This window comes from Tursiops truncatus, chromosome 1 (assembly GCF_011762595.2).
Source record: "Tursiops truncatus isolate mTurTru1 chromosome 1, mTurTru1.mat.Y, whole genome shotgun sequence".
Classification (NCBI taxonomy): Eukaryota; Metazoa; Chordata; class Mammalia; order Artiodactyla; family Delphinidae; genus Tursiops; species Tursiops truncatus.
The window spans coordinates 116,142,001-116,168,632 of NC_047034.1; the positions used below are offsets into that span (position 1 = coordinate 116,142,001).

The 26,632-nt window shown below is 35.3% G+C and overlaps 2 protein-coding genes across 20 annotated transcripts in view; one reads left to right on the plus strand and one right to left on the minus strand.

The window, feature by feature from the left end:
- Nucleotides 1–10,558, plus strand: part of FUBP1 (far upstream element binding protein 1) — a 51,311-nt gene extending 40,753 nt beyond the window's left edge. For all 13 annotated transcript variants that reach the window (XM_073788047.1, XM_073788051.1, XM_073788055.1 and 10 more), the window contains one exon: nt 7,341–10,558. In XM_073788047.1, coding sequence (XP_073644148.1) covers nt 7,341–7,497 — 157 coding nt within the window. In that variant the 3' untranslated portion in view covers nt 7,498–10,558. The remainder of the gene's footprint in view (nt 1–7,340) is intronic.
- NEXN (nexilin F-actin binding protein) overlaps nt 1–26,632 on the minus strand; it is a 62,916-nt gene that overhangs the window by 11,376 nt on the left and 24,908 nt on the right. For 3 of the 7 annotated variants that reach the window (XM_073788117.1, XM_073788118.1, XM_073788129.1), the window contains exons 2-11: nt 26,537–26,615; nt 24,907–25,098; nt 24,632–24,710; nt 24,398–24,546; nt 19,680–19,721; nt 18,310–18,501; nt 18,040–18,216; nt 15,251–15,439; nt 10,566–10,763; nt 434–655 (exon numbers count right to left, since the gene is read on the minus strand). In XM_073788117.1, the coding sequence (XP_073644218.1) occupies nt 434–655; nt 10,566–10,763; nt 15,251–15,439; nt 18,040–18,216; nt 18,310–18,501; nt 19,680–19,721; nt 24,398–24,546; nt 24,632–24,710; nt 24,907–25,098; nt 26,537–26,615 (1,519 nt within the window). The remainder of the gene's footprint in view (nt 1–433; nt 656–10,565; nt 10,764–15,250; nt 15,440–18,039; nt 18,217–18,309; nt 18,502–19,679; nt 19,722–24,397; nt 24,547–24,631; nt 24,711–24,906; nt 25,099–26,536; nt 26,616–26,632) is intronic. The other 4 variants (XM_019919280.3, XM_019919281.3, XM_019919283.3 and 1 more) reach the window with 2 other exon arrangements.

Consider the following 26,632-nt stretch of genomic DNA (forward strand, 5'->3'; position numbering starts at 1 on the left):
TCACCTGAATTCTGATTTAGGCTCTGCCACTGAATGATTGGCATGACTTTGAACATATCATATAGGCTTTGTTGGCCTCATCTTTAAGAAAGTAGGTATGAATCATCTCTGGAGTTTAATATACACTGGTTCTACTGATTCAAAGTAAAACTTCTGCCAATAAATATTTCTGAGCTATTTTTGCTAAAGTGAACCATTTGATGTTCACTGTAGGCTTTAATTCTTATAAAAGTCATTTTGGAACAATGCTAGAGTAGGGAAATCTTTTTAAAGTCTCTTAAGATCTTAATGTGCTTTTGCTATTTAGTTCCAAGATTATTTTATACACTGATGGTTAACTGTAAATTCCAACACTTATTTCAAAGTCAATGTTATTTCTGTTAAGTTCATCATCATTACTGAACTATAACTGTTAAATATAAAACAGTATTACCTCATGAAAGTTTTCTGCTTCTCGCTCTTTAATTTCAAGATCAATTGCTCTTCTTCTTGCTCGTTCTTCTTCTATCTTTTTCTGTATTTGTTTTTCAGACAATTGTCCAATTTTTTCAAACTTGCTTTTTAGATTTTTAGCTTGAATAGAGCCACTCCTTTTCAATTTGATTAATTCTTCATATTCCCTGCTCAGTTCAAAGGTTTCATTTTCTTCTTCTTCCTTCAAAAAAATTGATTTTTATATATTAAATACCAGAAAATTAGTTTGTACAATAAACCATCCAGAAAGTTCACTATTTCTTATTTGAAGCCAAAACTAAATGTTAAGTAACTTCCTCCCTAAACACAGTGCCTAAATTTACTAATTAAAAGTAGTGCTACAAATTTAAGACTGTAGATAACATTTCATTTAAAATGCTATTTAATTAGGGACTATGGCTCAAAACCTCATTAACATTCCATTATAACCTGCTAAAAGTAAAATATGTACACGATTAGCTTTTACTAGGAATTGTAGGAAGACCTTTGTTTAGGGGAAGGTAAAGAAAATTCAAAAACTACTGGGCTAGGAGTCAATAGTTCTGACTCTGATACTGTGTGGCCTTTTGCCTGGTCACTTAGTCCACTGGACATGATTTTTTCATCTCTATATAGAGCCACAGTATCTCTAAAATTCCTCCTGCCTTTCATTTGATGATAGTCAAAGTTAAATATTACTCTTAATAATTCAACTGAATTAAGCATTTCTACAGTCTGGTAAAATCCCTACATTTTGCTACATATCACTTGTATTCTCAATTTTATATTCTGCCAAGAAAGATGAGTCAACAAAAATTGGGTTCGAATTCTTTATACCATTTTATCTTGAATACCTTATTCAGGTTCCTTTCCCTTGTCTTTTACCTTGTCTTTCCCTTTTCTTTGTATACTTCGTACACTTTGAAGTATACTTTGTATACTTCGTAAACCCTAATGGACTGGTAGAATATTGCAGTTATTCCTGGTACACTTCTCCTGGGGAAGACCTAGAGTTCTAGGCAGAGAGAAAAAAAAAAGGTGGGACTGGGCAGGGTGGGGTGCGGGAAGAGTCACAGTGGATGATGTTGACATGAGGCTTAATTTCTTGGTTCAACAAAGGGAAAAAAGAAAGTTTATTCCTTTATACTACCTCCACTTTTTGGTCTATGTGGGTGAAAATGGGCAACTCCTAAAATACCAGAAATTAACAAAGTTATGACATCACATCATATCACAATGGTTCCCACATCACTCTGATCAAAATTAATGGTTGAACTAATCAGTTATGATCTATGTAATCTTGGAACTGGCATTTTACTTGTTTGAAAACTCCCAGACATAGTGGAGTAAGTCACTTAGTAGCACCAGAATGTCAGACAATTACACCCTGCCATATATGAATTAGATTACTTCCCCATAGTATTACTAAAATATATTCTAATTTACTTTGTTTTTCTAGACAGACAATTCATTTTCAGCTTCCTTTATAAAATAAATGCTATTACATTTTTTTAAAATTCTGAGGGTACACCTTGAAGTATTTTCCTACAGCATATTCATTATATTTTCTTATTAACTATATATTTATGCAGCATTTATAGTCTCTTGGTTGACCTGGGCAAGGAAGTAAATATCCCCACAGTCCCATTGCTCCAACCCATGACAAAGAGGCAACTTCTAAGAGATTGCGACCTCTGTGAAGGAACCCACTCGGTTCCTAGATCAGGAGTTGGCAAGGGGCCCCCACCAAGTCACCTACCAAACATGCCATATCACTGCCAATCCTACTTAGGCTGGGAAAGCCACTGCTCGCCTCACCCCAAGTAATGGGGTTGTGCATTCATCCCCAACACTGTTGTTCGTGTAGCTGCTAGGGCCCCCTGCCCAGCCGGAGGCCAAGGGTGACGGTGGAATGCTGGCCTCCTCCCTCACCCTCCCCACTTCTGCCTATGCAACTGGTTGGCCATCCAGATGGAAGGAAGCAGTGTTCAGGGTTAGGAAGGCGAAGGTTAGACAGGGACCTAGGACATCAGGAGGTAGGAAGAGGGCTGCTGAGAGCCCACCATGAGGAAGCACGGAGACGTCACATGGAGTGGATGAGCCAAGGCTCCGAGACTCTAGTGCAGGTTCCACTGTCCAACCAACTTTCAATGACAACACGCACAAGTTCAAAGATAAACTTATTTAAAATTTCAAAGGCAACCTCAGAGCACTAAATCCTGTGTCCCTTCTGAGCATGGGGTCCTGTGAGGGCACAAGTTGCATGTTCATGAAACTGGCCCTGTACAGTCTATAGGTATGTATGTGTATATATGTATTTTTAAAATTATTTATTTATTTTGGCTGTGTTGGGTCTTTGTTGCTGTGTGAGGGCTTTCTCTAGTTGCGGCGAGCGGGGGCTGCTCTTCGTTGCGGTGCGCGGGCTTCTCATTGCGGTGGCTTCTCTTGTTGTGGAGCACAAGATCTAGACGCGCGGGCTTCAGTAGTTGCGGCACACAGGCTTCAGTAGTTGTGGCTCGCGGGCTCTAAGGCGCAGGCTCAGTAGTTGTGGCGCACAGGCTTAGTTGCTCCGCAGCATGTGGGATCTTCCCGGACCAGGGCTCGAACCCGTGGTCCCCTGCATTGGCAGGCTGATTCTTAACCACTACACCACCAGGGAAGTCCCTATATATGTATTTTTAAAATTCATTTCAATGCTGGTGAAACCATACTAAGGTATTTAATAGTATCAAAATTCTATCTTAGAATAATTTAATAAAATACAGGCATAACTTGGAGATATTGGGAATTCAATTCCAGACCACTGTAATAAAGCGAATATCTTAATAGAGTGAGTCACATGAATTTTTTGGTTTCCCAGTGCATATAAAAGTTATGTTTACACTATACTGTAGTCTATTAAGTGTGCAATAACATTATGTCTAAAAAAATAATGTACATACCTTAACTTTAAAATATTGCTAAAAATTGCTAACCATCACCTGAGCCTTCAGTGAGTTGTAATCTTTTTGCTGTTGGACAGTCTTTCCTCAGTGTTGATGGCTGCTGACTGATCAGGGTGTTAATTGCTGAGGCTGGGGCGGCTGGGGCAGTTTCTTAAAATAAGACAACAATGAAGTTTGCTGCATCAATTGACTCTTTCTTTTGTGAACGACGTCTCTGTAGCTTGCAATGCTCTTTGATAGCATTGTACCCGCTGTAGAATTTCTTCCAAAATTGGAGTCAGTCTTCTAAAACTCTGCTGGTGCTTTATCAACTAAGTTTATGTAATATTCTAAATCCTTTGCTGTCATTTTAACAATCTTCACAGCACCTTCACCAGGAGTAGCTTCCTCATCTCCCAGCCTTCATAGAACTGAAGAGAGTTAGGGCCTTGCTGTGAAGTGTTAAAATCACTTTCTTTTTTCATCCATAAGAAGCAACTCCTTATTCATTAGTTTTATCATGAGATTGCAGCAATTCATTCACATCTTCAGACTCCACTTCTAATTCTACTTCTCTTGCTATTTCCACATCTGCATTTACTTCCTCCACTGAAGGCTTGAACTCCTCAAAGTCATCTATGAGGGTTGAAATCAACTTTTGCTAAACTCCTGTGAATTTGATATTTTGACCTCTTCCCATGAATCACAAATATTCTAATGGTACCTGGAATGTTGAATCCTTTCCAGAAGGTTTTTAATTGATTTTGTCCATATCCATCAGAGGAATCACGATCTATGGCAGCTATAGCCTTACAAAACGTATGTCTTCAATAATAAGACTTGAAAGTAGAAATTACTTCTTGATCCATGGGCTGCAGAATGGATTCTGTGCTAGCAGGCATGAAAACAACATTAATATCGTCACAAATCTCCATCAGAGCTCTTGGGTGATCAGGTGCACTAATTTTTTTGTTAACATCTTTATTGGAGTATAACTGCTTCACAATGGTGAGTTAGTTTCTGCTTTATAACAAAGTGAATTAGCTATATATATACATACATCCCCATGTCTCCTCCCTCCTGCGTCTCCCTCCCACCATCCCTATCCGACCCCTCTAGGTGGTCACAAAGCACCGAGCTGATCTCCCTGTGCTATGCGGTTCCTTCCCACTAGCTATCTACTTTACATTAGGCAGTATATATAAGTCCATGCCACTCTCTCACTTCGTCCCAGCTTACCCTTCCCCCTCCGCGTGTCCTCAAGTCCATTCTCTACGTCAGCGTCTTTATTCCTGTCCTGCCCGTAAGTTCTTCATAACCATTTTTTTTTTAGATTCCATATATATGTGTTAACAGATGGTATTTGTTTTTCTCTTTCTGACTTACTTCACTCTGTATGACAGACTGTAGGTCCATCCACCTCACTACAAATAACTCAATTTTGTTTCTTTTTATGGCTGAGTAATATTCCATTGTATATATGTGCCACATCTTTATCCATTCATCAGTTGATGGACACTTAGGTTGCTTCCATGTCCTGGCTATTGTAAATAGAGCTGCAATGAACATTATGGTACATGACTCTTTTTGAATTATGGTTTTCTTGGGGTATATGCCCAGTAGTGGGATTGCTGGGTCGTATGTTAGTTCTAGTTGTAGTTTTTTAAGGAACCTCCATACTGTTTCCATAGTGGCTGTAACAATTTACATTCCCACCAACAGTGCAAGAGGGTTCCCTTTTCTCCACACCCTCTCCAGCATTTATTGTTTCTAGATTTTTTGATGATGGCCATTCTAACCAGTGTGAGATGATACCTCATTGTAGTTTTGATTTGCATTTCTCTAATGATTACTGATGTTGAGCATTCTTTCATGTGTTTGTTGGCAATCTGTATATCCTCTTTGGAGAAATGTCTATTTACCTCTTCTGCCCATTTTTGGATTGGGTTGATTGTTTTTTTGATATTGAGCTGGATGAGCTGCTTGTAAATTTTGGAGATTAATCCTTTGTCAGCTGCTTCGTTTGCAAATATTTTCTCCCATTCTGAGGGTTGTCTTTTGGTCTTGTTTATGGTTTCCTTTGCTGTGCAAAAGATTTTAAGTTTCATTAGGTCCCATTTGTTTATTTTTGTTTTTATTTCCATTTCTCTAGGAGGTGGGTCAAAAAGGATCTTGCTGTGATTTATGTCATAGAGTGTTCTTCCTATGTTCTCCTCTAAGAGTTTTATAGTATCTGGCCTTACATTTAGGTCTTTAATCCATTTTGAGTTTATTTTTGTGTATGGTGTTAGAGTGTTCTAATTTCATTCTTTTACATGTAGCTGTCCAGTTTTCCCAGCACCACTTATTGAAGAGGCTGTCTTTTCTCCATTGTGTATTCTTGACTCCTTTATCACAAATAAGGTGACCATATGTGCGTGGGTTTATCTCTGGGCTTTCTATCCTGTTCCATTGATCTATATTCCTGTTTTTGTGCCAGTACCATACTGTCTCAATTACAGTAGCTTTGTAGTATAGTCTGATGTCAGGGAGCCTGATTCCTCCAGCTCCGTTTTTCTTTCTCAAGATTGCTTTGTCTATTCGGGGTCTCTTGTGTTAAAATACAAATTGTGAAATTTTTTGTTCTAGTTCTGTGAAAAATGCCAGTGGTAGTTTCATAGGGACTGCATTGAATCTGTAGATTGCTTTGGGTAGTATAGTCATTTTCACAATGTTGATTCTTCCAATCCGAAAACATGGTATATCTCTCCATCTGTTTGTATCATCTTTAATTTCTTTCATCAGTGTCTTATAGTTTTCTGCATACAGGTCTTTTGTCTCCTTGGGTGGGTTTATTCCTAGGTATTTTATTCTTTTTGCAATGGTAAATGGGAGTGTTTCCTTAATTTCTCTTTCAGATTTTTCATCATTAGTGTATAGGAATGCCAGAGATTTCTGTGCATTAATTTTGTATCCTGCTACTTTACCAAATTCATTGATTAGCTCTAGTAGTTTTCTGGTAGCAGCTCTAGGATTCTCTATGTTTAGCATCGTGTCATCTGCAAACAGGTTTACTTCTTCTTTTCCGATTTGGATTCATTTTATTTATTTTTCTTCTCTGATTGCTGTGAGTAAAACTTCCAAAACTATGTTGAATAACAGTGGTGAGAGTGGGTAACCTTGTCTTGTTCCTGATCTTAGTGGAAATGGTTTCAGTTTTTCACCATTGAGAACCATGTTGGCTGTGGGTTTGTCATATGTGGCCTTTATTATGTTGAGATAAGTTCCCTCTATGCCTACTTTCTAGAGGGTTTTTATCATTAATTGGTGTTTGATTTTGTCAAAAGCTTTTTCTACATCTATTGAGATGATCATATGGTTTTCATTCTTCAGTTTGTTGGTATGGTGTATACATTGATTGATTTGCGTATATTGAAGAATCCTTGCATTCCTAGGATAAACCCCACTTGATCAATGGTGTATGATCCTTTCAATGTGCTGTTGGATTCTGTTTGCTAGTATTTTGTTGAGGAGTTTTGCCTCTATGTTCATCAGTGATATTGGCTTGTAGTTTTCTTTCTTTGTGACATCTTTGTCTGGTTTTGGTATCAGGGTGATAGTGGCCTTGTAGAGTTTGGGAGTGTTCCTCCCTCTGCTATATTTTGGAAGAGTTTGAGAAGGATAGGTGTTGGCTCTTCTCTAAATGCTTGATAGAATTCGCCTGTGAAGCCATTTGGTCCTGGGCTTTTGTTTGTTTGAAGACTTTTAATCACAGTCTCAATTTCAGTGCTTGTGATTGGTCTGTTCATATTTTCTATTTCTTCCTGGTTCAGTCTCGGAAGGTTGTGCTTCTAAGAATTTGTCCATTTATTCCAAGTTGTCCATTTTATTAGCATATAGTTGCTTATAGTAATCTCTCATGATCCTTTGTATTTCTGCAGTGTCCTTTGTTACATCTCTTTTTTTTTTTTTTTCCGTACGCAGGCCTCTCACCACTGTGGCCCTTCCCGCTGCAGAGCACAGGCTCCGGATGCGCAGGCTCAGTGGCCATGGATCATGGGCCCAGCTGCTCCATGGCACGCGGAATCCTCCCAGACCGGGGCACGAACCCACGTCCCCTGCATCGGCAGATGGACTCTAAACCACTGCGCCACCACGGAAGCCCTCATTTTTCATTTCTGATTCTATTGATTTGAGTCTTCTTTTTTTTCTTGATGAATCTGGCTAATGGTTTATTAATTTTGTTTATCTTCTCAAAGAACCAGCTTTTAGTTTTATTGATCTTTGCTATTGTTTCCTTCATTTATTTCTGATCTGATCTTCATGATTTCTTTCCTTCTGCTAACTTCGGGGTTTTTTTCTTCTTTCTCTAATTGCATTAGGTGTAAGGTTAGGTTGTTTATTTGAGATGTTTCTTGTTTCTTAAGGTAGGATTGTATTGCTATAAACTTCCCTCTTAGAACTGCTTTTGCTGCATCCCATAGGTTTTGGGTCGTTGGCTTTCATTGTCATTTGTTTCTAGGTATGCTTTGATATCCTCTTTGATTTTTTCAGTGATCTCTTGGTTATTAAGTACTGTATTGTTTAGCCTTCATGTGTTTGTATTTTTTACAGAGTTTTTCCTCTAATTGATATCTAGTCTCATAGCGTGTAGTCAGAAAAGATACTTTATACGATTTCAGTTTTCTTAAGGCTTGATTTGTGACCCAAGATATGACCTATCCTGGAGAATGTTCCATGAGCACTTGAGAAGAAAGTGTATTCTGTTGTTTTTGGATGGAATGTCCAATAAATATCAATTAAGTCCATCTTGTTTAATGTATCATTTAAAGCTTGTGTTTTCTTATTTATTTTCTTTTTGGATGATCTGTCCATTGGTGAAAGTGGGGTGTTAAAGTCCCCTACTATGATTGTGTTACTGTCGATTTCCCCTTTTATGGCTGTTAGCCTTTGCCTTATGTAGTGAGGTGCTCCTATGTTGGGTGCATAAATATTTACAATTGTTATATCTTCTTCTTGGATTGATCCCTTGATCATTATGTAGTGTCCTTCACTGTCTCTTGTGATAGTCTTTATTTTAAAGTTTATTTTGTCTGATATGAGAATTGCTACTCCAGCTTCCTTTTGATTTACATTTGCATGGAATATCTTTTTCCATCCCCTAACTTTCAGTCTGTATGTGTCCTTAGGTCTGAAGTGGGTCTCTTGTTGACAGCATATATACGGGTCTTGTTTTTGTATCCATTTAGCCAGTCTGAGTCTTTTAGTTGGCACATTTAATCCATTTACATTTAAGGTAATTATCGATATGTATGTTCCTATTACCATTTTCTTAATTGTTTGGGGTTTGTTATTGTATATCTTTTCCTTCTCTTGTGTTTCCTGCCTTCAGTGCACCTGAAGTTTCTTTGAGGTGCACTACTAATGAGCAGTAATATTTTAAAGGAATCATTTTTTCTGAGCAGTAGGTCTTAACAGTGGGCTTTAAATATTCAGTAAACCAGGTTGTGAATAGATTGCTATATCTAGGTTCTCTGTTCCATTTATAGAGCACTGGCAAAGTAGATTTAGCAGAATTCTCAAGGACCCTAGGATTTTCAGAATGGTAAATAAGCATTGGCTTCAACTTAAAGTCACCAGCTATGTTTTATCCTATAACGAGAGAGTCAGCCTGTCTTTTGAAGCTTTGAAGCCAAACATTGACTTCTCCTCTCTAGCTAAAAAAGTCCTAGATGGCATCTTCTTCCAATACAAGCCTGTTTGTCTACATTGAAAATCTATTGTTTAGTGTAGCCACCTTCATTTTGATTATCTTAGATCTTCTGAATAACTTCTGCAGCCTCTACAACAGCACTTGCTGTTTCATCTTGCACTTTTTTGTTACAGAGATGGCTTCTTTCCTTAAACTTCAAGAAGCAACCTCTGGTAGCTTCAGACTTTTCTTCTGCAGCTTCCTCATCTCTCAGTCTTCATAGAATTGAAGAGAGTTAGGGCCTTGCTCTGGAGTAGGCTTTGGCTTAAGGGAATGTTGTGACTTATGTGACCTTCTATCCAGACCACTAAAACTTTTTCCACATCGACAGTAAGGCTGTTCCACTTTCTTATCATTTGTGTGTTCACTGGAGTAGCACTTTTAATTTCCTTCAAGAACTTTTCCTTTGCATTCACATCTTGGCTAATGGTTTGGCCCAAGAGGCCTAGATTTTGGCCTATCTATCTCAGCTTTCGACGTTCCTTCCTCACTAAGCTTAATCTTGCTAGCTTTATTTAAAGTGAGACAAATCGCTTCTTGGCCAAGTGTAAAGTGAGAGATGTGCGACTCTTACCTTCACTTAAACACTCAGAGACCATTAATTGGCCTAATTTCAATACTATTTTGTAAGGGAACAGGTAGGCCCAAAGAGAGGGAAAGAGATGGGCAAACAGCCGGTCAGTGAAGCAGTCAGAACATACACACTTATCGATTAAGTTTACCATCTTATATGGGAGCAGTTTGTGGTGCCCCCAAACAGCTACAATAGTAACAATGAAGATCACTGATCACAGATCACCATAACAAATATAATAATAATGAAAAAGTTTGAAATATTGAGAGCATTACCAAAATGTGATACAGAGACACAAAGTGAGCAAATGCAGTTGGAAAAATGGTGGCAACAGACTTGCTCCATGCAGGGTTGCCACAGACCTTCAATTTGTAAAAAGTGCAGTACCTGCAAAGTGCAATAAAGTGAAGCACAATAAAATGCAGTATGCCTGTAAAATTATTCAAAGAGTTGCCAAACTGATGTTCCTACTAGCATCCATGGTACTCTTATAGTTTTTTCTTATTTTGATTACCAGTTTAATTCTGTTTCAAGGAAAATAAGTATAACTGGGTATATTAAGTATGCTAGAGTGACAGTTCTCAATCATGGTGTAATCTCACACAATTGTGAGGTATATAGGAAGAAATATTTACTTACATACTACAGTAATATCTCAGTCACTTGGAATCTTATATATTTTTCAAACTAGCAAGAAGGAATAGAGTTATAGCAGGCTGGAAAGGTACACTCAACTATGCTGAAACTTGTACCAAGTGCCTCATAAGAGTGTCCTTTATGTAAAAATAATAATACTTAGAAAGTTATTGTAAGGTAATGCATGTGAAATACTGAGATTACTAAATATTTGTGGAATAAAAATGGACACTTCTTAAAGTCTTACCTCTCCCATTTCTTGTCTCAGTTGTTCAAATTCCTGTTTTTCCATCTCTAGCTTATGCTTCCGTTCCTCCTCTGTTCGTCGTCTTTCTTCTTCCATTTTTTGTTTTAATAATTCTTCAAAATTAATTTCTAGTTTTCCAGGTGTAAGAGATTCTTGAGAGGTTGTTTTATACATCTCTGGGGAGTCATCATCTACTACCTATTTAAAATAATTCTTTTATCACTCTTGCCAGAATTATACATACTACAAAGGGAATATTTCTTGAATAGAAAGGTTTCACATTGAACTAAAACCCAAAAATTCTCTTTAAAAGTATAAAACAATAAACAAGAAGGAATTATTAGAAACTGTAAGACTAAAGTATTTTGTAGTAACAGAGAAAATGGTGACCATAAAGTCTCCATTCCAGTGAACACAAATAAATACTTTGACTTTATACTATGAGTAATTTGAATTAGACATTAAGATATTCTAACAACAAATTTTTTTAATTAAAAAAATTAAAAAGATGTTCTAATATTGGGAAAACGTTTTAATTGGATTAAAATTAACCTCCATTCTGGTAATTAAAATAGAGCATTTCAGTTAAATCATGGTTTTTACCTGAATGAATTAGATATCATGACCCCTTCATAATCAGGCAAAAATCAGTTAATGCTGTGATTTTACTGATTTATTTACTGTCAGGCTAATTAAAAATAAATAATAATAGTTAATACTTATAGCTGCCAGGTACAATTCTAAGCACTTTACGTGTATTGACTTATTTTTCTGTAACCCTGTGAAGTAAGTGTTATTAATATCCCCATTTTATAGATGAGGAAACTGAGGCACTAAAAAGTAACTTGTCCAAAGTCAACACAAATACTATGTGGAAAAGGTGAAATTCCAAACCTTAAAAGTCTTTCTAATAAAACTATAAATAACTATTTAGACTACCTTTTTGTAATTTCATGAATTACATGTCTGCCATTTAGTTATGGCCTTGGGCAAGTTACATAGCCTCTCTAAATCTGAGTTTCCTTATCTGTGACAACTTTCATAGAGTTGTCATGAGAATTACATAAAGTTTGGAAACACTTTGCAGTGTGTCTGACACTATGGTAAGCTCCCAAATAGCAGTTTTATTATTACAATATCATTCCCTGTATATAGGCAATCTCTAAATTGCAAATAGAAACTCTGCTTTTAAATCATTGACTTGGAATACATTTTGCCATGAAAAGCAGTGACCTAATTCTAACCCCTGAAAGTATATACATAAACCTCTCACTTGAACTGTGTCCCTGTGGCTGAACTAGAAATAGGAATAAGAGAGGTAAAGGGTAATTATTATTTGTTCCAATTTTTATATATGACAGGCTTTTACCACAGAACCAGTTCAACTCAGAAATAATGTTTATATGGTCTCAAAATCCACAGATTGCCAAAAAAATTTTTATTAATATATGAGTTAACTGAGCAATAATATGAAATGACAATACTTGGCCCTAGATAAGAAAACAACATAAATGAAGGAAAAAGTTTCTCTTTCCTTTCCTGATATAGAAATGTCTTTAGGAAGCCAGAGTTTTGGTTTAATGCCATTTTCCTTCCCTGCACTTTTTCCACTAGTGAGTCATGATAAAATGGCAGATTTGGCCTAAAAATCTGCTCCCAGGACTAGATTTCCTGATCTTCACAGCTACTTCTTATCTACCACTTCTGAACCAGCTGATTCTCCAGAAATTAAGTGCTCTCAGAATGTTTGTAGGGTTTCTGTGTAGAAACCATTTGTGAATCAAGGATTACCTAATAAGATAGTATTAATATCACTTATTCCAACTTAGCCATAAAAAAGAACAAAATAATGCCATTTGCAGCAACATGGATGTAACTACAGATTATCATACTAAGTGAAGTCAGAAAGAGAAAGACAAATACCATATTTGTGGAATCTAAGATATGGCTCAAATGAACCTATCTACAAAACAGAAACAGACTCACAGACATAGAGAACAGACTTGTGGTTGCCAAGGGGGAGGTGGGTGGGGGAGGGAAGGACTGGGAGTGTGGAATTAGCAGATGTGAACTATTATATATAGGATGGATAAACAACAAGGTCCTACTGTATAGCACAGGGAACTATATTCAATATCCTGTGATAAGCCATAATGGAAAGGAATATTAAAAAGAAGAATGTATAAATGTGTATAACTGAGTCACTATGCTGTAGAGCAGAGATTGGCACAGCATTGTAAATCAACTCTACTTCAATAAAAAATAATAATAAAATAAATCACTTATTCCACAAGCATTTACAGGAAGTTACACTAGAATGCATTGTGCCATGTGCTTTTTTTTTCCTAAGTCCAAGCACCATCTTTTTCTTTTTTTTTGGCTGCATTGGGTCTTCGTTGCTGTGCGTGGGCATCCTCTAGTTGTGGTGAGCAGGGGCTACTCTTCGTTGCAGTGAGCGGGCTACTCATTGCAGTGGCTCCTCTTGTTGCGGAGCATGGGCTCTAGGCACGTGGGCTTCCTTAGTTGCAGCACATGGGCTCAGTAGTTGCTGCACGCGGGCCCTAGAGTGCGCGGGCTTCAGTGAAGTCCCGTGTCATGTACTTGATGTGGTCTCAGCCTCACTGAGTGAGGAAGATGGCCATAAGCCACAATACAGCGCTAATGCTATGCTAGGGGAGCACTAAATGCTCTAAGAACACATGAAAGGAACACCTTTCTGGAACTTGTATTAGCAGGAAAGGCTTCCAGAGGAAATGGAATATATGAATAGGAGATACCTCAGCACAGGGAAAAGAGAGAGAGACACGTTTCATATAGCATTTATGAAGTTCCAGAGATGAGAGCATAGCGTTTTGAAGAAATGGAAAGAAATTTAGTATGTCTGGAAGAAACATGGCAGATTAAGGAAGACTCAAGAGGGACTTCCCTGGTGGCACAGTGGTTAAGAATCTGCCTGCCAATGCAGGGGACATGGGTTCAAGCCCTGGTCCGGGAAGATCCCACATGCCATGGAGCAACTAAGCCTGTGCGCCACAACTACTGAGCCTGCGCTCTAGAGCCTGCGAGCCACAACTACTGAAGCCCGTGTGCCTAGAGCCCGTGCTCTGCAACAAGAGAAGCCACCGCAATGAGAAGCCCGCTCACTGCAACAAAGAGTAGCCCCCACTCGCTGCAACTAGAAAAAGCCTGCATGCAGCAACAAAGACCCAATGCAGCCAAAAATAAATAAATATATTTATTTAAAAAAAAAAGGAAGAATCAAGAAATGAAACTGGAGAAAATACTAGGGCAAGATTATAAAGAAATTTATTTAAAAATTTTAGTGTTTGGATTTTTGTTTTAAGGGACGTGGAAAATTTTTAAGCAAAATAGTAACATAATCAAATTTATTTATTTATTTATTTATTTATTTTTTAAGAAAGACCACTTCTGGCTTTATAGGAAAGAATGGATTATAGGCAAGAAAGCAAATTAATTAGGAGTTGGCCTCAGGCAAGGGATAACAGTGACCTGCATTATAGTAGTGGTAGTGGGAAATGGGGGAAAACTGATCAATTTTTAGAGTGATATAGGAAATGAGACAATGAATGACTGGATGTGAGGCATGAATGAGAGGTGGAAGTGCTTAAGGCCCACAGGTTTCTGATTTGAGCATCTGGGTGGGTGATGAAGCCAAATAAACACTTGGATATATCTGTCTGAAGCTCACCCAGACACAGGAAGAAAACCAGGTCATGATATCATTGAAGCCGATTAAAATGTTTCAGGAAGGGGATGCAGCGTTCACGTGTCAACTTACTTAAAAAAAAGTTTGTCAGGTAACTGTACATTTAACAAACATTAAAATGGTATAGGGGCTTCCCTGGATTCTGTGGTTAAGAATCCGCCTGCCAATGCAGGGGACACGGGTTTGACCCCTGGTCCGGGAAGATCCCACATGCCCCAGAGCAACTAAGCCCATGCGCCACAACTACTGAGCCTGTGCTCTAGAGCCCGCGAGCGAGCACTACTGAAGCCCATGCGCCTAGAGCCCGTGCTCCACAACAAGAAAAGCCACCGCAGTGAGAAGCCCGTGTAGAGTAGCCCCTGATCTCCGCAACTAGAGAAAACTTGTGCACAGCAACGAAGACCCAACGCAGCCAAAATAAATAAATAAATATTTAAAAAATGGTATAAGAAGTATAACTTTGTAACAGAGTTAAGTTTAGTAGCAATATCCAGAGTGATGGTAAGCATTTTGGAGAGTTAACTAATTGTGATTAAATGGCTTTGATCATTTAATATATCCCAGATGGGATGGATACTGGAAAGAAAGGAGGAAAGGAAGGAAGGAGTGAGGGAGGGAAGGAGAAGAGAATGGAGAGGAGGGAAGGAAAGGTGGGGGTAGGAACCCCGCTCCCTCCTCGCTTAGATACTTAGTTCTGGAAAACATGCCTTCCCAGAGAAGGAAGATAACATACACTTCTCTATGCTAGGCATAGCAATTTAATCAGAAACTTCTCAACACTATAATGAAGCAAACACCTTTAACTGACAGTGTTATGCCATAGGAGACTTTAATAACTTACATGCCATCCCTACTTCTGGCATATAAGTTCAGAAATAATAGGGTATTCCCCAAAGTTGAATGATTTCTCATAACATACTGAATCCCAGTGGCCTCCTCCAGTCACATTCTATCTTACCATGCTTCTCCTTGCTTCAGCAAATGCCTTCTTTTCTTCCTCTATTCTTCTTCTGGCTTCTTCTTCTGCTTTCCTTTTTTCATCTTCTCTCCTTTGTCTTTCTATTTCTTCAAAACTGAGTTTGAGTTTACCAGGGCGGTACCCTTTAAAAATGTTTTCAGTGTCTTGGTTTTCCTCCTCTTCATTTACCTAACGAAGAAACAACTCACTACTAAAAACTGGGATTAATCAAAGACAGGAATGAATTATAAATCAAAAGGCACAGACTCAGCCACCTTACACAGAAATGTTTCTTTGTTCTAGTATTCTTGACCAAAATCCCCTTCCTTTATAACGTCTCATATGATTTAAAAAATCAAATTTGGAAAAATTCCAAATAAAGATGTACTCAAGTTAAATAAAACTTCTCAAGCAAGTCAAATTTTTAAATGGATAAGATTAATTGTTTAAAATTCTTAAGGAATCATTTAAAAGTTTTACTAAACATTAACTCTCCCAGAACAAACATAAAACACGTGTGTGGACCTACTAGAGAAAGGACTTGAGGACGCAGGGAGGGGGAAGGGTAAGCTGGGACAAAGTGAGAGAGTGGCATGGACATATATACACTACCAAACGTAAAATAGATAGCTAGTGGGAAGCAGCCGCATAGCACAGGAAGATCAGCTCGGTGCTTTGTGACCACCTGGAGGGGTGGGATAGAGAGGGTGGGAGGGAGGGAGACGCAAGAGGGAAGAGATATGGGAACATATATGTATAACTGATTCACTTTGTTATAAAGCAGAAACTAACACACCATTGTAAAGCAATTATACTCCAATAAAGATGTTAAAATAAATAAATAAATAAATAAAAGTAACACCAACACACAGATGTGGGTCCTACTCAGTTTAAGATATGGAATGTTTCCAGTACTCTTGAAGGTCTTCGTGTATCCTTCAAGAGCCCATCCACCTTTTGCTGGCTTTTCAGAGGAAACTAATATGCTTAATCTTGTGTTTGTTATTCTTTTGCTTTGTTTGAATATGTAAAAATTTGTTCAGTGTTGTAGCTTTTGAATTTTACATATAAGAAATTATACTGTATGTGGTCCTATTGACTTACAGTTTTGCTGAATCTTGTAGTTTTTTTTAAGATTTATCTGTGTTGATGGGGCTACCTGTGGTTAATTATTTTCTATTGCTGTATAGTATTTCATTGATTAAAAATTCTACAATTTATCTTCCAAAAAAAATAAAAGTGTGTGTGTGTACTTAAATTGAGGTTCAAGTATACACACACTGAGTCTCTTACATAATAAAGTTCTCATTCTGTAATTTTCATGGATTTTTTTTACTATGAACTATGGTTATTAAATGGATAAAACATTATCTGGAACTATTTTACATACAATTCAAATTTTATGATTTTATAATTAAAATTCTAATGTAATGCTAATTAAATTAATTAAATACTCATTGAAATTTATGATTTGATTAATTAATGATATTTCTATGTCTTTTCACTAAATTGACCACCAGTGATATCTAAAATGTGTAGGTATTATCCAACTGTAACTACCCAAAATATTGGGTTGGCCAAAAAGTTTGTTTGGGTTTTTCCATAACATTTTACAGAAAAACCCAAACGAAATTTGGCCAACCCAATAACAACATTTTCAAACAAACATCTAGAAAATTAAAATTTTGGAGATATAGACCTCAGAACATCATTAATGAAAACTGATCAAGAAAGTCTGAAAGTTTAAAAAATTACATATGTTCCATTCTTAAATTCTTGCAATGAGATTTGGAATCAGTGTTTTCTTATTTCAATTTTATTTTTTGTTGTTAAATCTGTTACTATAATAATAGCAGTTAACATTTTTAAAGCACATATTGGGAATTCCCTGGCGGTTTAGTGGTTGGGACTCCACGCTTCCATTGCAGGAGGCATGGGTTCAATCCCTGGTCAGGGAACTAAGATCCCAAAAGCTGTGCTGCGAGGTCAAAAAAAAAATAATAATAAAAAGATAAAAATACATAATAAATAAATAAATGAAACACTTATTATATGCCAAACACTACTCTAACTGCTTTCTATATTAACTCATTTAATGATTTAAGAAGTAGGCACAATTATTTTCACCATTTTACAAATGAGGAAACTAAGATGTAGAGAGGTTCAATAACTTGTCCATGGGTACACAATAAAGGTTAGATATCTGAATCCAGGCAGTCTGGCTCCAAAATCCATGCTCTTAAGCACTTAGATTATATACATTACACATATATATATCTCTCTATATATATTCAGTATATATATATATATATATATATATATATACTGACACTAAGTGTACACTTATGATTAGACTTGAAAGTGCGCTGCACCATGCTGTTAAACACATTGCAGGCTGAGCTAACAGATGAAGAGAAATTAGATTTGTTGAATAATTATTTTGTATGTTTACAACAATTTATATAAATAAAAATTTAAGGCATATTAGGTAAAATATCCCAAAATGAAAGCTAGAAAATAATATAAATGCATGTTATATATGGAATATGTATACAGTTTCAAAATCAGACCCTTGTATATAGAAAATCTCCTTAAATTTATAGCAATGAACCTTATCTAAAGCCAGCTACCTCCCTTAATATTAAATGTTTTATATATAACATTTGTATAACATATTATACATATAATATATAATTTGTATAATATAATATATAAATGTTATGTATCATAATATAATTATGTATTATAATATCATATATAAATGTTACATATATATCAGTTTGTTTTACCATTTGCCGCCTTGCTTCTTCAAAAGCACGCCTCTCTTCTTCTAAACGTTTTCTTGCTTCCTCCTCAGCTTGCTTCCTTCTGTTTTCTTGTCTTTGTCTTTCCAATTCTTCAAAAGTCAGTTTCAATTTTCCAGGAGAAAGTGACTCTTTCTTTGCCTCACTTTCCAGTTCATCATCCTAAGAAAACATAATGAAAACCTGTTAATCATAAAGGGATATGCTGCTAACCAACTTAACTGCTTTTATTTGTTCTTTATTAAAAAAAATTACCATGACCAATGAAAGACACTTTGCTTCCTTGAGAGACCGACGTTGTTCTTCATATCTTATATCTTCTTCATACTTGACCCTTTCCTTTTCTTCTTGTTCTTTTTCTAGATCTTCGAAATTCTTTTTCATTTTTCCAGATGTTTTGTGTGATTTGACAGGTACCACTGTTACAAGCAGTGAATCATCTCCTTCCTAATTTATAAAATAGATAATTAGCATATTTCTTCCTAATCAAAATTTAGGTTTCATGGGACTTCCATCATTGGTGAATTTCATTACATTGCCATCAATGTTATGAAGAACAAAAATTAATATTTTTAACAGATTTCTATTAAATAGCTCTTTCTCTGAATTCATTGTACATGATGAGTCAATCTTATTGAAATCCACTGCTGACAGGTTCAAGAAGCATCTTTTTTCCTAGAAGATGGTGTTAATACAGCTGTTTGGATAAAATTGCGTGAAATTATCTGAATTTCACTATCCGTGCACTCATCCCACAAAAGGTAATGTGCATGTGAGCATACTCTAAATCAATTTGATGGTGGATGGCTTCAGTTTAAACACACAAGAAAGGTTTCTGTGTTTGATTTTTCTCTCCATGCAAGTTTTTAAATACTTAATAAAACTAACATTTTAGCAAGGAAAAAAACCCCAGTATTTCCAAGTGATTTAGAAAACATTTATATTATGGACAAAACTCTTTGGCCTTTGGTCCTATTCAAATATTCTTAAACTTGTTTTTAAAATCCATGTTAATTAGTTCTATTACATCATCTGTTATTGCCTTTGAACTTTTTTCAAAAACAAAGAATTGTAATATGTAACACATGCCCCCTAAAATAAAACTGCTTCCAATTTATGTGGCTGTAGTTTTAGGCACACCATCAAATTGATTGATCTTTAACTTTCTCTGTTAGATAAAAAGAGATAACTAAAATTTTTGTGGTTTGAACATTCCTTCATGGTAATAGATTCTGTACTCTCTGCTAGTATGTGATAAGCAAAACAAACTATCAGGAACTCTGAGGAAAGAAGACAGATGATGAAAAGAAAACTGCCTTTTTCAAATGTTAGCTTTCAACAATCTCAACTATTAGTAACAGTTCAAGAAATATACAGCCTTGGCAGAGTATCTCAAATTGAGACTTGTGTCTCTAACCATGAAAGCAAAAACATACTTTTCTTTAAAAACACTAAGCTATAGCGTTTGAAAGTGCAAAAGTATGATCTTGCTTTGCAAAATATTTTTGTCCTTGTTGTTGTTGCTATATTTATAATAAAAGAACTCTTAATTTTTTTAATTGAAAGATTATTTGTGAATCAGATAATTTTAGGTGAATGTTTCATTAAAGGAAATGTCCATTTACCTCTGATGCTGATTCAGTTCCCGTATTGTTTATGTCCTCAATCTATTGAATAAGAATTTTATATCATTACATTACATCAGATTTCTGCTTTTTGTTTTAAACATACAACTGAAAAGTATTAGTTGTGATTTATGGTAAATTTCAAAATTTAGCATTCTGAAGTATTTTTATGTTGCTCCAAATTAACCAATTATGTCCTTTTAAATAGAGATTAAACTTTATATTAATTTTTGCATTTTGATATCACTATCTAGGGAACAACATATTAAGAAAAAATTAAAATAAAGCCTACCTTTGTAATTCTGGAATTTGAATAATGGACCAAACTCTTATAATCTGGCTGTGAGCTTACAACCAGCAGTTATTAATTAAGCAATTTAAATGGAGCTACAGAAACATTTCCCCATTCTCTCTCTGCCACAGCGAAAGGAAAACCTATCATTAGCAATCAAATAATCATCATGACTATATTTTATAATATAAATAGATGGCAAAAATATAACTGACACAATAATAAAGCACAGTAAAAGGTGTAGGCGTTCACATGGCTAGTTTAGAAGGGAAAATAATTCTGGAAATCATAATTGTTTACTCTATATTTTGACAGACCTAGGTAGGAAAGGCCCTCATTCAAAAAGAGGGAGCTCAATTTGGCCATTAAGATTAGCTTGAGGGGCAGGCTAATGTACGATACATAACAGAGTGAGAAATGACAGAAAAGTGATTTAAATAACACAATGTTTGAGATCTCAGGAAAAGGAAACATAAGCAACAGGAAAATGGAAAAAGTTAGAAAGTAAAAATTCAGATTGTTTATTGTTTTAATTTGATTTTTAACACCAGTGAAAGAGCTGGAAGTAGTTTGTTCCTCACTCAGTCTAAGGGAATTCTGCTGTACCTTGTCTCATACTAGGAACTGGGCTGGCTAACTCCCTGTTCTCTCATCATCTCACTTTTCTATATTCTCTGTCAAGAAGAAATAATACATATTATTAAGATACCAAATTTCTTGAAAAAGAAATTATTCTGAACAAATCATTTATTAAAAATAAGTCTATTTTGTATCTTAATAGTTTATTTTAAATAGCTTTGTTCAGAATAATTTGCTTTGTTACAGAATTATTTATTACACTGAGTTGTTGTATAAATGATGAAGGTTTTATTGAATGATAAATGATACTATGAAAAATTTTAATGAATCTGTAATAAAATAATTACAAAATTATTTCCCTTCAAAAGAGTGCTAACAATTCCTCTACAAATCATGTTAATCTCAATAAAAAGTTCTAGGAGATATGGTGAGAAGCGAGACATTGAGAGCATAGGGAAGAAAAATTCTAAATTTTTTAACCCCAAATTTCTTTTTCTTGCTGCTACAACCTTCTCAGATTTTTATTAGCTTACAGTAGATAATAAACTATATTTAGAATAGTTTTTCTTTGTTTGGTTGGGTGTTTTTTGTTATTTTTGCTTTATTCTTTGCTCATTTTAAACCATTATCAAAACAACAAAAGATAGAATTTTTTTTCCGTTGGGTTTCAACAAACAAAAAAAAAGATGAATTTGCCTAAGTGGCCATGGCCTCAGTATATTCATAGAGAACTAAGATATTCAGTTCAATTATAGGGCTAGCTTTCAGAAACTACCATTGAAGATCTGCTTCCCAATTATTTCTTTTGATTTATGAAAAGAAAACTCCTTTTGCTACTTCCCAAATCAACTTCCTTTCTCCCCTTCTTTTCAACATCTCAATCTCCCACCAATAACTTCTCTTTTTCCAAGTTGTTAGACATTAACCTTGTCCATCAAAATACCCTCAAAGATAACCAGATTATACCAAATTAAGATTCTCCCCCAAATTTTATTGGTCTTTGATTCCAACATCCAGTATACGAACTATGCCTATTTTTAATTTATCATAATATCCTAGAATCTCAGAACTGGTAATTATCTTAAATGTTACTCAGCTACCTGTCTGACTCAGGAATCCTTTCTATAGTGTTCTTGAATATGGACGTATACAAGAGGATTTTTCAAACAAACATTAAGACTCTTCTTGACTATGTCGTGCCTTCTTATATTCAAAGATAGATTAAATTTTATTAGATTTGAGTGGAAAATGTATTTAATTAGGTTTTAAAATTAGACTTCCCATATTTGCAAGATGAAATTACTATTAATAGTTTATATTGCTCTACCGACATATTCTCAAATAATTTAATAGGCTAAACATTTTATTAACCAAGATTCTCTCACACCCTGCCATGTAGTATCCAGGGTTACTAAAGAAAGTGGTTCTTTTTCATGATTAGTTTTCTTCCATCTCTCTCTGAGTATCCTATGTCTTCATCATATTCAAATTCACCTCAACACACATATTTCTTCTTTTTGAAACCACTGCCATATTCAGTTCTCGGGGTGGTAGTGTAATCAGTGCTTTTTGGAAAAGGGCACAGACTTAAAAGAGATAGACTAACCCCATGTGCATACTCACCATTTCCTGCCAAACACCATATATTTTAATTATATATTTTATTACCTTAGTTTATGATTTGTATTATAAATATAATTACATATAGTGATATATTTTATATATAACCTAAAATATTCATTTATTATATATTGTATCCCCTTATTATAATAAGGGAACTCCCTCCTTATAACTGTATTCCCTTGTGAAATTTCATTTCTTTTTAAAAAAAATTAATTAATTTTTGGCTGCATTGGGTCTTCATTGCTGTGTGCAGGCTTTCTCTAGTTGTGGCGAGCGGGGGCTACTCTTCATCGTGGTGTGAGGGCACGCAGGTTTCAGTAGTTGTGGCTTGTGGGCTCTAGAGCGCAGGCTCAGTAGTTGTGGGCATGGGCTTAGTTGCTCTGTGGCATGTGGGATCTTCCTGGACCAGGACTCGAACCTGTGTCCCCTGCACTGTCAGGCAGATCCTTAACCACTGCACCACCAGGGAAGTCCGAAACTTCATTTCAAAATGAATACTAATCTTTGATGACTGGAGGTGGCAGAGGTAAAGTACACCAACCTTTCTTCAGACAAAGAGATGCAAAGTAATAAAATATAGGAAATTCCAATTCTTTTCTGTAATTCATCCGGCATATGACATTATTTGTCACCATAAAAATGGCTGTTTGTGCCATAAAAGTGATTATTTGCAAAGTCAGGGTAAATAAATTTCTTTGACATGCAAATACAGCATATGCTTTGCCTTCTTTGTCACTTTAAAAAAATTTTTTTGTTTGTTTGGTTTTTTTTTTTTGGCTGCACTGTGTGGCTTGCAGGATCTTACTTCTCTGACCAAGGATCCAACCCTGGCCCCGGCAGTGAAAGCGCCAAGTCCTAACCACTGGACCGCCAGGGAATTCCCTGTCACGTTTTTTAAAGAAAAGTAGTAGAAACTGAAAGAAGCATAGCAAATAGATTTAAGGCACTTAAAGAGTAGGCAAAAAAGAGCCAAGTACAATCTCACAATAAAAACGGTTATGAAAGACAATATACTGTGAAGACAATGTTAGGATAGTTGTTAAAATACTGATGACGGAGGAGAAACTAAAATTATTTCATGACATTTTATCTATATGTACCATTTAGGTGAGACATTTATTTATAGCCCACTTACTTTGTACCAGGCACTGTACTAAGTGCTTTGCATTTATTAACTCATATAATCTTATTAAAAACGCTAGGAGATATACCATTATTGTCTTGTTAAGCTCAATACATTGATCATCTCTTTTGATCCTACAGTGTAGACAAGGTTAAAGTACATAAGCAATATAACTGTCTTCTGTGTCTTTTTTCTATGTCTCTATGACAACAGATCTTTTGTAATATAAAACAGATATCAATATATTAAAGAAATTTTTGTGAATTGACCAGTTCTTTACTTAATAAAATGTAATTATGACTATTAGAATTTCAAGTTTCTATGTCATTACACACATGAATCATTTGGAGAGATTAGCTTTTTCTGGAAATTAGATCAGATTCTTGAGTATTTTAAAATACTTACCAGCTTCTTAGTTCTCATGCTCTGAGAAGAAAATATATGGGAATTCTAAGTTCATTAAGAGACTATATAAAATCATAGTAATAATGTTTTTCTCTCTCTAATTTGTCCTCTGTGGCTATGGGCAACAGTAATGGCTATATGAAGGAAATGACTGTCACACATTTCTCCCTTCTACTACCGTCCCCAACTTAAAAAACAAAGCTAAGCTAGCTAATAATACCATTATTGAATAAAATGTGACTTGAATTTGTTTCAAATAATTGAATAGGAAGATATCCTAATTAAGCCTGTGTTTGATAATAACCAGCAAGTATTTTTTGATTGCTATTAAAAGACCAGCATTTTGTTATATGCTTGTGGATAGTTTATGTGTGAACTTGCCTTATATCTTTGTAAAATTCTCTAATGTGTCAAGAAAAATTAGGAATGTGGACAGTGTAAGGAATGCAGAGAGAATGATAAGATGGTATATAACAAAAGTCATCTCAGTATTCAACCTTGAAATAGGCACATTCTGCCCTTATCCTTCTAGGCATTTGATATTAAATATTTGTGCTTAAGATCTTATTTCCATGTTAGCTACTATTTAACAGGTTTATGTTATATTAAAATATTTTGATTAGGCAGCATACTGATTAGTTTTACTCTGTACAATTAGTTTCTGAAGCAAATACCAAATTAATATCTAGTGTATACCTGCTCAGCCCTTTTTGCTAATTCACGTTGGATCTTCCTCTTTTCTAACATATCCTGCTCAATTCTGCGTTTTCGTTCCTCTTCTGTTCTCTTCCTTTGTTCCTCTTGTCTTTGTTTCTCCATTTCAGCAAATTTACCTTTAACAGTTCCTAAGAATATATGAAACATGTTTGATATTTTGCTATGCTTCCTTTTTTGCAATTTTATTTACAATTTGCCCCTCAACTGTCTTACCTGTTAGCTTTGGGACGTAAGCCTTTTCTACTTTAGAAGATACCTCTTCCTCATCATCAGAAGCAAGCATTTCTTTAATCTAGATGGTTAAATAAATTAATATGAACATATCCAAACTTTAGACTAGATCATATTATATGCAGAGTTTGCAATTAGTTTATAAACACAGAAAATATTAATTATAGTTAATATGAAATGTGGTTAATGTGAATAACAAATAAAATGTAAAAGATGAAAATGAATATTTGCATGAGAATAAAATAAAATAAAATAACCTCCTGCTTTCTCCTGTTCCATTCTCTCTCTCTAATATATTGTTCTTTTCTTCTTTGCTTTTCGGTTCTAGATCTCCTTTGATTTCTTTCTTCCCTGGCTCTCTGCATGGCTTCAAACTTATCCTTTACATCACCCTTGCCAAGTTTTGGCACATAGGTTTTTGGTACAGGTTTAGATGAAGAAAGCAGAAGCTTCATTAGAAGAAAATAAAGAGAAGAAAGTTAAAAAAATAAGAAAGGAAGAAATTAGGTAAAGATAGATCAGAATAAGCAATATAAGAAATACTTATTGAAACAGACTATAGATAGAAATGAGTTTGAAACCTTTATTTGTATAATCGGAATCTGATTAGATACGTTCTAAAGTCTAAGTATGAAAAATGAAATTACAGAAAATATGAGAGTAAAAATGTTATTAATATAAAGCAAAGAAGTCCCATTTTGTAGGTGTGTTCCACTGAAGCTGAAGGCTAGCAAAATATAAAAACTGAAGACTGGATTCCAATTTAAAACAACCTGTATTTTATTGTCCTATTTCATTACATTAAAGATTCAGATTTTATATCTCTTGCTTAAAAGATACCAAGACTAATTTTAATAAGTTAGATGAAGTTGAAAACAAAGCAAAAAGTTTAAGACTAATTCACATAAGCCTAATTCTTGCTTGTTTCCATATCTAATATCAGCAAAACTGAAGGCCTTTACTTCTCATTTGTGGCTGAGGTGAGCCAAGGTCTTTGTGCACAAGCAGTGATTTTTGTTGTTACTACTGCTATACTGCCCATCTAGAACTTCTTTAAACCCAAGTTGAAAATGTGTAAAAATGCTGCATCATTCCAAGTAGGAGGTGCCCTAAGAGGAAAATTCCTAAATGACAAAAGAGCTTTCCAAAGAAGGAGGAATCTGTTAAAAGACTAGAGAAATGATTTTCCTCCATCTGAAACCAGGAAAGCAAAGTATTTTCATCTTTTAGAAAATTAAACTGATCTCTAAAAGAAGTTTCAGAAAACAAAACTTCATTGCCTCAGAACACCAAACCCTTTCTTCTAGTGATAATGGCAAATTGCATAATAAATCTGTGCCATACCCAGCCCCTATTTTATTTTCTACTTATGGTACCATTGGCCATTTTAAGGTTTTTTAAAGTTTATAATTTTGAGGTGTCAGCAACTGATTTCTTCTTATTACAATTCTCAGTAACAACAGCCAAGAACCAGAAAAAGGCCTAAGATAAGTTTAATTGCAGATGCTAGAAGAAGTAGCTAAGAAGGATCCTCACCTGAGAGTGAATTATCTCTTTCTCCTTAAAGTAAAAACATCAATTCTGTTTTTTTAATACTGAAAAAATAACTTCTAAAATTTATCAAGATATTAAAATCTACTCAAGATGCTAGCCATCACATCTACTTCACTATCACTCACAAAACTTAATAATCATGCTTCCTAGATAAGAATCCAAACGAAAATACTGGGCCCAAGACCAGCCTGTGAATTTTACCTCTTCTTATGTTTTACATCTTGACACTATGTCACTATGAACTTCTGTGAATGACCTTTCCACCAGTTGCCCTTTTCAGCAATTCTACAGTCAACCCTATGATTCCCCCATTTTTTAACTTTTAAGACTTACCTCAGCCTTTTGAGAAATATCATTCATGTTTGCTCTATGCAGTCTTGGGGTGATTATGAAGCTTTGTAATTTTTTGCACCTGAAAAAAATATATTA